Source organism: Grampus griseus, assembly GCF_964374135.1.
Source record: "Grampus griseus genome assembly, chromosome: 9".
Lineage (NCBI taxonomy): Eukaryota > Metazoa > Chordata > Mammalia > Artiodactyla > Delphinidae > Grampus > Grampus griseus.
Window position 1 is genome coordinate 56,442,010 of NC_139003.1, and position 13,843 is coordinate 56,455,852.

The 13,843-nt window shown below is 34.7% G+C and overlaps 1 protein-coding gene across 4 annotated transcripts in view; it reads left to right on the forward strand.

Annotated features, from left to right (window-relative positions):
* The window catches only part of VPS50 (VPS50 subunit of EARP/GARPII complex), a 130,143-nt gene that overhangs the window by 63,316 nt on the left and 52,984 nt on the right, over positions 1 to 13,843 (forward strand). For all 4 annotated transcript variants that reach the window (XM_082661919.1, XM_082661920.1, XM_082661921.1 and 1 more), the window contains 2 exons: positions 1,117 to 1,211; positions 1,537 to 1,635. In XM_082661919.1, coding sequence (XP_082518045.1) covers positions 1,117 to 1,211; positions 1,537 to 1,635 — 194 coding nt within the window. The remainder of the gene's footprint in view (positions 1 to 1,116; positions 1,212 to 1,536; positions 1,636 to 13,843) is intronic.

A 13,843-nucleotide genomic window follows, 5' to 3' on the forward strand; every position in this document is an offset into this window, starting at 1 on the left:
TTTTTAAAAAAGAGGTTATTGTCTATTTATTATTTCTAATGAATTTTAGAATAATTGTTGAGAAGAAAAGTTTTTTTGTGTGTGTGATTTTGGTTAGAATTTCACTGTATCCCTACATTAACTTGGATAAATTGACATATTTACAGTATTTAGGTATTCAGTCCCTTGACTCTCAATTTATGGAAATTTCTTTTGTATCCCATTAGAATTGTTAGTTTTTTGTTATAGGTCTGATAGCTCTCATTAAAGTTATTCCTAAGTATATTGTATTTTCAATATTTGTTTTAAAAGAAATCTCTCCATTTTTAGGTGCTTCAGCCAGGTATACGTGAAAACTATTAATTTTTATATACTGTACTTAAACACTTCACACAATATCTTATTAATTCTAATTATTTTTGAATTGATTATTTTGGGGTTTCTAGCTTACTGAACCATGCCCGATGATTTTTATCAGTATATCTAGTATGAGGACATAATTCTTATCTTGCATGTGTGTGTGTATTAGTAGTGATGATTGTGTTCCGTACTATTTTTTTTTAATTAGTTAATTTATTTATTTTTAGTTGCATTGAGTCTTTGTTGCTGCATGGGCTTTCTCTAGTTGTGGTGAACAGGGGCTACTCTTCGTTGTGGTATGTGGGCTTCTCACTGCGGTGGCTTCTCTTGTAGCGGAGCACGGGCTCTAGGCGTGCGGGCTTCAGTAGTTGTGACACACAGGCTCAGTAGTTGTGGCACGTGGGCTCAGTAGTTGTGGCTTACGGGCTCTAGAGTGCAGGCTCAGTAGTTGTGGTGCACGGGCTTAGTTGCTCCGTGGAATGTGGGATCTTCCTGGACCAGGGCTCGAACCCGTGTCGCCTGCATTGGCAGGCAGATTCTTAACCACTGCGCCACCAGGGAAGCCCCAAGTCTGTACTATTTTTATATCTGATGTTCATGGAATTGTCTCTATGATATCACCCTAAATATGTTGACTATTAGCCTAACTAGATATTTTTTTTATCAAGTTAAGAATCTATTCCTGTCTCATTTTAATGTGTAACTATACAAAAAATGGCTCTGAGAACTTATTTTCTATATTTTGAATTTACTTGAAATATTTATTTTTTTTTATAGGATGTTCAGCTAAAAGTAAAAACCTACTTGCTTGGAACTGATTTGTCAATATTCAAATATGATGACTTCATCTTTGTTTTGGATATAATCAGCAGGTAGTGTTTGAGATCTTATTCTTTAGTTTGATTCATTGAACCATGATAATCAATGAAATCATGAATCACTGAGTTGTAATGTATAACTTAATGGAAGTAAAGATAATTGAACATTCATAGTCTAATTTCTGCTAGGTTTATGTGTGAGTGTGTTTAAATATTTTTGCCCTTTGGATGTTTGTAAACTGTAATGAATGTGATCTTTAGAATTTCTTCAAACATCCAAATTTTTATGATTTGTTATCTTTGAATAAAGATGACCTGTACTTTTTTCCCTATAATAAACATGTTGCTGAAATTTACGTAAATCTTTCTGTCCAACTAGGTTGATGCAAGTTGGAGAAGAATTCTGTGGTAGCAAGTCTGAAGTTTTGCAAGAGTCTATTAGAAAACAAAGTGTCAATTATTTTAAGAACTACCATAGGTAAGAACTCTAATAAAATATGAATAGACTTATTTAGGTAGTGAGAATACCTTTGTCTAATGCTTAACCTTATCGTGTTAATTGGTTTAAAATAATTACTTTTGAATTTGAAAGACTATCTTTGTAGCCTTTTTTAGGATGGTTAAGGATTTTTTTTTACCAAAAATATCAAAGTATTCTGATTATTTTTTGTAAATTTCAATATGTGTTTTGTCTTGAGGGGCTTAAAATATTGAACTGACTTCTGTATGGGTGGAAGATGATTATTACATTAAGGATCCCCAGAAGAATTTGGCCACTATTCTCTACCTGCATATATGCTGTGAGCTAGTAAGGAAGTTAAATCAGTAGCGGCAGCACTCAGTGAGTGGGGGATGCTTGAAACTGTGTGCCTTTTAGGAGTAAAAAGGCTTTCAGAGAACAGGGCATGATATTCAGAATGTAGCTACAAAGCCAAGATTTTGTACTATTGCTTTGCAAAACAATCACTACTAACTTTAAAAAGGGTGCCTAGGAATGGTTTTGGGAGTGGAAGAAGGTGGGAAAGAATGTTTATACAGCAATGTGTTTGTATGCTTAAAGCAGCGTTAAATTGAGAGAATATTTATTAGACCTTTCTTCATATAAGCTGGACCCTATGCTGTACACGTTATATACATTTTATCATTTGAATTGAGTTACAGCTCACTTTTTATACTGCATTTTTAATTTTTAAAATTAAGTTTTGATTTTGTTGTTATTTGGTGCTGGGGAGAGTTGGGATTTGAAATTCTCCTTTCTTTCCTTGTTGGGAATCAACCCCTGGTCACAGGGATATGTGCTATGTCAGAAGAGAGGTTACTGGACGTGAAACCATTGACTAATTTATTATTAAATATATTTAAGTACACATTTTCTGTCTTAATTGTAAACTATTAAATATTTGTTTTGAAAGTATATTTAAGTTGATCCTGTACCAAAGCAGAGCCCTTGAGTTTCACAATTGAATGAAGAGAATGTTGAAAAATTAAAAAAATTTTTTTAATTGATTATACCTCGGGAAAACAGTGGTAAGGGAACAACATGAAACCCTAACACTACCTTAATTTATAACTTCCTTTTCTTTTAAAACTTAAGCCCTGTTAAAACAGAAGGCTTGGCCTGTACACATTGCTGTCCAAAATGAGAGGGGCCTTATACTCACAGATGGGAAAGGATAAAGAACTATGAAGGAACCAGAAGCTTCACTTACCCTATCAGAATGCAGGCATTGCTAGATGTCCATTTCTCAAAGATTGCTTTATATCCAACAAGACAACTGGGGTGTCTTTTGATGTTCATTGTGACTGCAAGATGTGTGTAATGCAAAAACATGGATTCATTTAATGGTTTGCATTCTGCATTCCATTTTACTTACTGTCAAAAGGTGTCTGTCATCTGTGGCCACCAGGCAAGGGCATTTCTAGACTCTGACTATGATGGATATTCCTTACAAAAGTTCACCTTGATGAAATTAGAAAATATAGAAATGAATTATTGTTTCCAAAACACTCAATATTTTAATGGACTTTTCTTGTTAGAAACATTTGTGAAACTTGTTTCCCGTTGAGGAGGCTGTATTGTATTCTTAGAAGGAGAGCAGGACTGGGAAATGGTAAACTCGGGATCTGACTACATTTTTGCCACCTGCCATCTCTCTGTCATTGGACAAATCATTTAACCCCTCTGAGATATGGTTCTATCTATCAATCGTAAAATGAGGTGGCTGGACTAAAAGATCTCCCGAAGTATTACCTGCAGATCTTTCCCTTTTTTCTTGCAGCATTGTGTATTATAAAAATTGGAATAGGTTAAAAAAAAGTAAAGATGTAATCTTTCTTTGTAGTATTCTTCTCTTTTCCCAATGTTTAAACCAGTCTTGCTCATATACTGCCTGTAGTCATTCTCTCTCCAACAGCTGCCATTTGGGAAATTATAATGAAATCACTTGGTAAAGTTGGTGCCAACCATCAGTGTGTTCTGAAGTACATCTGTTTCTTTATAAAGCAAGATAAACTTGACAGGCAGTTTAGAAATGATGCCAATGTATATATATTGAGTTGACGAAAGTCATTACATTAGCCAGTGATGAATCTAAATCTACTAAATTCCGATTTAATATCTCCTTCACCAAATCGTATTACATAAATACCGAAAAATACCATGAAACATGGTGAAATATAGATCATCTGTTTCAATTTTGTTAAAGTGTTTAAATATGCTTACAATTTGTTTCATGGTCCTCTACTGCCAAGTAGAGCTCTTGAGAATAAAGAAATTCTTGAACGGAATTACTCTTATTTTATAGTCCATTTCGGTTGTTGATTTGAAGATGTAAGCATAATAAAAAGGTGAAAATAGAAGCATTTTCCTCTTTGGCAGAACATCTGTTTATAAAATGTACCTACGTTGCTTGTGGAAGTTGTATTAAAGCTTGCGTGCCATTATCTTTTTCTAGGGCAAAGCTGGATGAGAGTGTGAGGGAGCACAGTCTCTGTCATCTGTCAGTGTAAATTCTCATCTTTCAAAGATATATTTTATTCTCCCAGGTTTCTTTATGTTCAGGTTCTAAGTTTGTATATACCCAATGCTGTCATTCTTCTGCCAGATGTTGCAGAATTCCCCAAAGCACAAATAATCTAATTTGAACAGTAATGACGTAGAAATTATGTAGCAGTGTGCTATTGCCAAAACATTCTATTTAACAAGCACCTTTTATTTTTAATTACTTTAGTATTTAGAGCTTATAAATGTTTTCAATGATCCTAAAGGTGCACTGACTGATGTCAGAAGAGGGGAAAGGTCACCTGTCCTTTTAGGGAGAAGGGTCTCTCCTTGCCTTTTAAGGTTTAAGTTTATTAAGGTTTGGTTTATTCCTTAAGTGTCTTTAAAATGTGTGTTTCTAGGGTCATTTTTATTATCCATATACTTATCTTTGTTTTCTGTCTGGATCAAATGATTTAATCATCTCTTCTGTTTTTGAATACTGGGCCTGACATTATCTAGAACTGACCTGCCGGCATGTGTTGCACCCCTACCCCTAATCCCCCACCCATATATCCTCTGCCAAATAAGTTGTTTTGGTTAAGGCTTCAGGGAGAGTAGTAAATAAGTTACCAATAATTTTAGTTGTTTTATGGGAGATCTCATAAAGAGGTTTTTTTTTTTTTTTAAAGGAAAACCTAACCTATAATAGCTTCAATTTACAAGTGTCCACGGATATGTTTTCCTAGTATTGCTTTGTAACAAACTGTCCTGAAACTTACAGGCTTAAAACAACCATCATCTTCTCATTATTACATGTATTCTGTGAGTCAGGAATAATTCACGCAGGGATCAACTGATTCTTCTCCTTCTCATAGCACTGACTGAGGTGACTAAGCAGTACTCAGCTGGTGGAAAGCTTGCGTAGCAGGTTCAAGACGGCTTCACTTGCACCTTGGTGGAGATGGCTGGAAGGGTGTACAGCTGGGTTGGTTAGTCAACATGTCTTCATGTGGCCGCTCCAGTGTGATGATCTCAGGGTGGTTGGACTTCTTACGTGGCAGCTGGCTTCCCATAGGACTAGAGTTCCAAGAGAACCACACAGAGGCTGCATGACCTTTTCTGATATAGGCTCAGGAGTCATGACTACCACATTCCTTTGAATACAGGCTTGTCATAAGGCTGGTCCAGACTCAAGAGGAGGGAAATTAGACTTTTTCTTTTGATTGGGGAGTGGTAAGTTCGTGTCATAGAAGAGCATGTGTGTGGGATAGGAGGTATTGTTGCAGCTCTCTTTGATATATTCCTTGGGAAAATAAGGAGAAATGTTTTCAGAAAATAATTATTTTGGACTTGGTGATAATGGTGCCAATAAGTTAAATTTATTTTTAATATGTGAAGTGTTTTACTGAAAATTTATGTAAAAGTACAACTATTTTCCATCTCTAAACTATAGAAGAGGGCTTAAATTTTGGACTTAAAATGAGAACAAAAGGAACAATGTCTTCATGATATGTATCTGTTACATTACACTACTCCCTCTTCTCTATATATGTACATACACATAAATACACAATAATAATGGGTAGGCAACTATTAAACTCCTCTTAGTAAATACAGTTGTTACTGATTTCCAATTTTCTTCCTGCTGGTAAAGCGTCTGGGGCAGTGTGGCGTTATCAGTGGCCTTGGGTTCCTACCTCTAATGTGTTACTCACTGGCTTCATGGCCTGTGTGATTTTAACCAAGTTTTTTACTTTTCTGAGCATCAAATTCCTTCTCTTTAAAGTGTATAAAGGCTTATATTAGATACTCTACCTTCTTTAAACCTTGTGCTTTTATCATTCGTTTTTGGAACCTACATTTTATTGCTTCAGGTCTTTTATTAGGTTAAGTAAAAGATCGGTGTTTCACACAGTTCTAATTCACTGACATTTTTCCTTTAACTTGTAGGTCATTATATTTGAGACACGTTGTAGATCGGTTATTATCTCCTTCACTATATTTGCACTTTAAAATCTCTTTAATTTTATTTTGATTGTACGTATTTTTTGTATACCAGAGAAGGTTTTTTGTGACCTGCTTGTGTGTTGTTTCTAAAGATGCAGGTGGCACCCAGAGTGCTTAAAGTAATAATTGGGACTGCTTTTCATATAACTATGATTATAGTCAGTTCTGTTATTCAACATCTGATTACAGTTTGTACTTTACATACTCATTCATTGCTTTTTCATCATAACTGCCATCTTTTTTGTGATTTAGAGTAAAATAGAAGAAAGGAAATAAAATGCAAATCTTTCAATTTGTGTAAAATGTTCTTGGGGAAAGAGATGCAAAGGAAGTTTTCTTTGGCTCTATTGAATCAATTTGGATAATATGAACCAACATCATTTACAGTAAAAAAAAAAAAAAAAGTAAATTTTTGCCTTTGACTATTGTTTCCAACCATGTTGCAGTGAAAAGAACAAGGTTTGGAAATTGGGGCCCCTGTCTCTGCTGTCTACTACTTGTGACCTTGTGACCCTTCACAAGTGGATTAATGTTTCCTTGGGCCATTTGTGGCCTTATCTTAATGGGCCTGCCCTTTATTGTGGACAATTTAGGAGGGTAGTGAGTAGATTATTACAGTTTTTTCTTTTGAAAAACTTTATTAAATCATAATTCATATAAATGTATGCATATCTTATTGTACAACTCTATGAATTTTTTACATATATGTACACCACATAAACTGCCTGGATTAAGATATGGAACTTTTCCAATATCCTAGAACAAGGTACAAGGTGTATCCCTTGTACCTTTTCTCGGTCAGTAGCCTCCTCAGAGGTAACTGCTATTCTTCTGTCAGCAATGACTAGTCATGCCCGTTTTGAATATTATGTAAATATTGTAGTTTTATAAATGTTGTTCTGAATTGTATTGCTTTTTATTTTAAATTTCCTGTTGTTTCTTACACACACATACACACACACACACACACGTTGATTTAGTTAGTATATTGACCTTGGATTCCTATGATCTGGTGGTTAAATTAGCATTTTATTAAATCTAATAGTTTGGAAATTCTTTTGAATTGTTTATACAATATGTCATTTGTGAATAATGACGGTTTTATATATGTCTTTCTAATCTTTGTATTGGTTAGGACATCTGGTACAGTGTTGAATAGAAGTGCCAACAAGGGATATCCTTTCATTCAGTATTTTATGATATTTGTATGATATTTGTGGTAGGCTTTTGTAGATACTCTATATCAGATTAAAGAAATTCCTAAGAGACAGCCAACTTTAAGGCAAGAAATATTGGTAAAAGTAGAGGGGATACTTCATAATGATGATAGATTGTTAGGAAGATATAATAATCCTAAATTTGTATATTCCTACTAAAATAAATTTAAAATATATAAAGCAAAAGTATTCAGACTAAAAGGAGAAATAGACAAATTGATAATCATAGTTGGGAAATTTTATGTGCCACTTTCAGTAATTGGTAATACAAGCAGACAAAAAAATCAGTAAGGATATATGTTTGACCAACATATTAGTAAAATTTGCCTAATTGATATAGATATATTGGTATATGTATGTTTATACATGTGTATATATATTACAACACTTGACAGCTGAAGAATTCATATTTTTTTTTAAGAGCAGAAGGAAGGTTTATCAAAATAGATCAACTGCTGGGCTCTAAAGCAAGTCCTTAAAAAACAAAAAGTCAAAAGATTGAAATCATAGAGAGCATATTCTCTGACCACAGTGGAATTAAACTACAAATAAATAAGAGAGATAACGAGAAAACCTGCCAGGTTTTTGAAATTAACCTATTTTCAGTGTTAAAGAAGAAATCATATTGGGAATTAGAAATTATTTAAAAATGAATGATAATAAAAGTATGATATAAAAATTGTGGGATATAGCTAAAGCAGAAGGGGGAATTTTTAGCTTTAAATGCATTTTTTGGTAAAGAAGAATGTTTGAAAATCAGTGCACTAAACTTCCATTTCAAGAAGTTAAAAAAAAATGACAGCAAATTAAACCTAAAATAGAGGGAAGATAATTACAAGAGCAGAAATCAATGAAAGAGAAAGTAAATGTATAGTAGAAATCTACAATGCTACTTAGCAAGACTGAGCAAGAAAAAGAAACACAAATTATATCAGCAGTTAAAAAGAAGGTATCTACACATCTTAGGACATTAAAAATAAAACAAAATGATATAAACTTTATGCTGATAAAGTTGACAATTTAGATTGAAAAGAACGAATTCCTTGTACATACTTAATAAGCTGATAAAATAAAATATAGAAAATCTGAATAATCCTGTATCTTTAAAGAAATTGAATCTTTGCTACAAAGCATTTCCATAAAGAAATCTCCAGGCCTGCTGCTGTCACTGGTCAATTCAGCTAAACATTTAAGGCAGAAGTAATATCAAGATAAACTCTTTCAGAGAACAGAAAAGGACGGAATGCTTTATAACTTATTTTATGAGGCCATCGTAGCACTGATACCAAAACATAACAAGTACATTATAAAAAAAAAATTACAGACTAGTACCTCATAAGAACATAAGTGTAAAAATCGTGAACAAAAGATTGGCAGATTATATCCAGAGATATCTAAAAACGACAATACATCGTGAAAAGACAGGGTTTATTGCAGGAAAACAAGGTTGGCTAATTTTAAAAATTAATAAATTTAATTTACTAATTAACAGCTACAGGAAAAACACCACATTGATCATTTTAACAGATAAAGAAAAAAAATTTGATGAAAATTCCACCCTAGTTCCTGATTTTAAGAAATCTTGTCTGTAATTTTTACTTTCAATCTAGTTTTGCTTCCGACCTAATTTTAATATCAATCTTATATGTAAAGTATGCCTCTTATAAACAGCATGTAGTCTTTTTTTGTTTTCTTATTTTAAAATCCAATCTGACAATTTTTGTGTTTTGATTGAACTGTTTTTTTCGTTTTCATTTAATGTATTTATTGGCATAGTTGGGTTTAAACCCATCACATTGCTGTTTGGTTTCTGAAAGTGTAGATAACTTTTTTCATTTATTTTTTTCTCTTTCTGCCTTCTTTTGGCTTGATCATCTATGTTTTCAATTTTCATATTTTTTCTCTCAGGTTTAAAATGTATATTCTCATAGTGGTTACCATCAACATTCCAATATGCATTCCTGTTCTGTTCCAGTTGACCTTAAGTTAATATACTTCCATAATAATGGGAGAACCAACTTTGTAACTCACTTACCATCTCTTACCTTTTAATGTTTTTGTCATATATACTTTTACTTTCTGTATTATTTTCTATACTTTTTTTTTTTTTTTGTGGTACGCGGGCCTCTCACTGATGTGGCCTCTCCCGCTGCGGAGCACAGGCTCCAGACGCGCAGGCTCAGCAGCCACGGCTTACTAGCCCAGCCGCTCCGCAGCATGCAGGATCCTCCTGGACCAGGGCACGAACCCGTGTCCCCTGCATTGGCAGGCGGACCCTCAATCACAGGGAAGCCCCTATTTTCTATACTTTTTATGGGTAGGAATAACTAAGCTTCAGTCTGTGAGTTGGTATCTTTTATCACCATACTAGTTTTATATTATTCTGTAATAGATTACAATGAGTTTAGCAGCTTAAAACAACACCCATTTATTATCTCACAGTTCTGTGGAAGTCTGGATCAGCTTGTCTAGGTTCTCAGCTTAGGTTTTCAGAGGGCCAAAATCAAGGTGTTGGTTGGGCTTTTATCTGAAGACTTTGAGGAAGAATCTGCATCTAAGCACATTCAGGACATTGGCAGAATTCAGTTCCTTGTGGTTTTAGGACTGAGGTTTCTGTTTTCTTGCTACCTGTCAGCTAAGAAGTGTTCTCAGCTTCTAGAAGCTGCTCTCCAGTCCTTGCCCCTGACCCCTTCCATTTTCAAAGCCAGCAATTCTCTCTGACTTCCCCCTTCTGCTATCAGGAGGAGAAAAAACTCTGCTTAAAAGGACTTATTCAGTTAGATTTGTTCCACCTGGATAATTTCTGATTTGATTAACTCAAGGCAGCTAATTGTAATCTTAATTATATCGGCAAAATCTTTTTTCCATATTTGGTAATGTAATCATGGGGGTGTTCTTCAACACATTTAGTCCTGGGAATTAGGGCAGACAATCTTGAGGGATTTTAGAGTGCATTTTAGAGTCATGCCTACCTCAATAATTGTAATAATAGCTTTATTGAGATGTAAATCACATACCAAAAATGCCCAAAATTCACTCCTTTAAAGTATATAATTCAACAACAACTTTCACCACTATCTAATTTCAGAATATTTTTATCACTCCATAAAGAAACCCTGTACCAGTTTTTTGTCACTCTTCTCCGGCAGCACCTGACAATCACTTATTTAGTTTTTGTCTCTATGTATTTGCCTGTGATATTTGCCTGTATACGAACATTTCATATAAATGGAATCATACATTATGGCCTTTAGTGTTTGGCTTTCACTTAGCATAATATTTTTAAGGTTCATCCATTTTGGAGCATGTAACAGAACTTCCTTCTTTTTTATTGGTGAATAATATTCCATTGTATAGATATACCATATTTTGTTTATCCATTCCTCAGTTAATGGACATTTGGGTTGTTTTCACTTTTTAGCCGTGATGAATGATGGTGCTGTGAACGTTCGTGTATAAGTTTTTCGTTTTGTTTTGTTTAAGCTATAAGGATTTATGGTACAACATGAGGAATATAGCCAATATTTTGTAGTAACTGTAAACGGAAACCTTTAAAAATTATAAAAAAAATTTTTAATTAAAAAAACAAAACTTATTTAAAAACAGCACTCTCTTCAACCAAAAAATTCTCTTCCCTCGACCAGTCAAAGGAACCACAATCCCACTGAAACTTCAAACAAAAACAAATGCAAAAATAATCAGAATAAAAGTATACCTTTTCTGCAGATGAGAGATCCAACACAGTTTTCTTTTTTTTTTTTAAACATCTTTATTGGAGTATAATTGCTTTACTATGGTGTGTTAGTTTCTGCTATACAACAAAGTGAATCAGCTAAATGCATACATATATCCCCATATCCCCTCCCTCTTGCATCTCCCTCCCACCCTCTCTATCCCACCCCTCTTGGTGGTCACAAAGCACAGAGCTGATCTCCCTGTGGTATACAGCTGCTTCCCAGTAGCTATCCATTTTACATTTGTTAGTGTGTTTTGTCAATGCTACTCTCTCACGTCATCCCAGCTTACCCTTCCCCTTCCCCGTGTCCTCAAGTCCATTCTGTATGTCTGCATCTTCATTCCTGTCCTGCCCCTAGGTTCATCAGAACGTTTTTTTTCTAGATTCCATATATATGTGTTAGCATACGGTATTTGTTTTTCTCTTTCTGACTTTCTTCACTCTGTATGAGAGACCCTAGGTCCATCCACCTCACTACAAATAACTCAATTTCATTTCTTTTTATGGCTGAGTAATATTCCATTGTATATATATGTGCCACATCTTCTTTACCCATTCATCTGTTGATGGACACTTAGATTGCTTCCATGTCCTGGCTATTGTAAATAGTGCTGCAGTGAACATTGTGGAACCTGACTCTTTTTGAATTATGGTTTTCTCAGGGTATATGCCCAGTAGTGGGATTGCTGGGTCGCATGGTAGTTCTATTTTTAGTTTTTTAAGGAACCTCCATACTGTCCTCCATAGTGGCTGTGTCAATTTACATTGTCACCAACAGTGCAAGAGGGTTCCCTTTTCTCCACACCCTCTCCAGCATTTATTGTTTGTAGATTTTCTGATGATGGCCATTCTGACTGGTGAGAGGTGATACCTCACTGTAGTTTTGATTTGCATTTCTCTAATGATTAGTGATGTTGAGCATCCTTTCATATGTTTGTTGGCCATCTGTATGTCTTCTTTGGAGAAATGTCTGTTTAGGTCTTCTGCCCATTTTTGGATTGGGTTGTTTGTTGTTTTGATATTGAGCTGCATGAGCTGCTTGTATATTTTGGAGGTTAATCCTTTGTCAGTTGCTTCATTTGCAAATATTTTCTCCCATTCTGAGGGCTGTCTTTTCATCTTGTTTATGGTTTCCTTTGCTGTGCAAAAGCTTTGAAGTTTCATTAGGTCCCATTTGTTTATTTTTGTTTTTATTTCCATTACTCTAGGAGGTGGATCAAAAAAGATCTTGCTGTGATTTATGTCAACCAGTGTTCTTCCTATGTTTTCCTCTAAGAGTTTTATAGTGTCCGGTCTTACATTTAGGTTTTGAATCCATTTTGAGTTTATTTTTGTGTATGGTGTTAGGGAGTGTTCTAATTTCATTCTTTTATGTGTAGCTGTCCAGTTTTCCCAGCACCACTTATTGAGGAGACTGTCTTTTCTCCACTGTATATCCTTGCCTCCTTTGTCATACATTAGTTGACCATAGGTGCGTCGGTTTATCTCTGGGCTTTCTATCTTGTTCCATTGATCTGCGTTTCTGTTTTTGTGCCAGTACCATGTTGTCTTGATTACTGTAGCTTTGTAGTATAGTCTGAAGTCAGGGAGTCTGATTCCTCCAGCTCTGTTTTGTCCCTCAAGATTGCTTTGGCTCTTCGGGGTCTTTTCTGTCTCCATATAAATTTTAAGATTATTTGTTCTGTAAAAAATGCCATTGGTAATTTGATAGGGATTGCATTGTATCTGTAGACTCCTTTGGATAGTATAGTCATTTTCACAATATTGATTCTTCCAATCCAAGAACATGGTATATCTCTGCATCTGTTAGTATCATCTTTAATTTCTTTCATTAGTGTCTAATAGTTTTCTGCATACAGGTCTTTTGTTTCCCTAGGTAGGTTTTCTCCTAGGTATTTTATTCTTTTTGTTGCAATGGTAAATGGGAGTGTTTCCTTAATTTCTCTTTCAGATTTTTCATGCTTAGTGTATAGGAATGCCAGAGATTTCTGTGCATTAATTTTGTATCCTGCTACTTTACCAAATTCATTGACTAGCTCTAGTAGTTTTCTGGTAGCATCTTTAGGATTCTCTATGTATAGTATCATGTCATCAGGAAACAGTGACAACTTTCCTTTTCTTTTCCGATTTGGATTTCTTTTATTTCTTTTCCGTCTCTGATTGCTGTGGCTAAAACTCCCAAAACTATGTTGAATAATAGTGGTGAGAGTGTGCAACCTTGCCTTGTTCCTGATCTTAGAGAAAATGGTTTCAGTTTTTCACCATTGAGGATGATGTTGGCTGTGGGTTGGTCATATATGGCCTTTATTATGTTGACGTAGGTTCCCTCTATTCCTACGTTCTGGAGAGTTTTTATCATAAATTGGTGTTGAATTTTGTAGAAAGCTTTTTATGCATCTATCAAGAATATCATATGGTTTTTACCCTTCAGTTTGTTAATATGGTGCATCACATTGATTTGCATATATTGAAGAATCCTTGCATTCCTGGGCTAATAAACCCCACTTGATCATGGTGTATGATCTTTTTCTTTTTTACTTTCTTTTTTATTTTTTTAACATCTTTATTGTGGTATAATTGCTTTACAATAGTGTGTTAGTTTCTGCTTTATAACAAAGTGAATCAGTTATACATATACATATGTTCCCATATCTCTTCCCTCTTGCATCTCCCTCCCTCCCACCCTCCCTATCCCACCCCTCCAGGCGGTCACAAAGCACAGAGCTGATCTCCCTGTGCTATG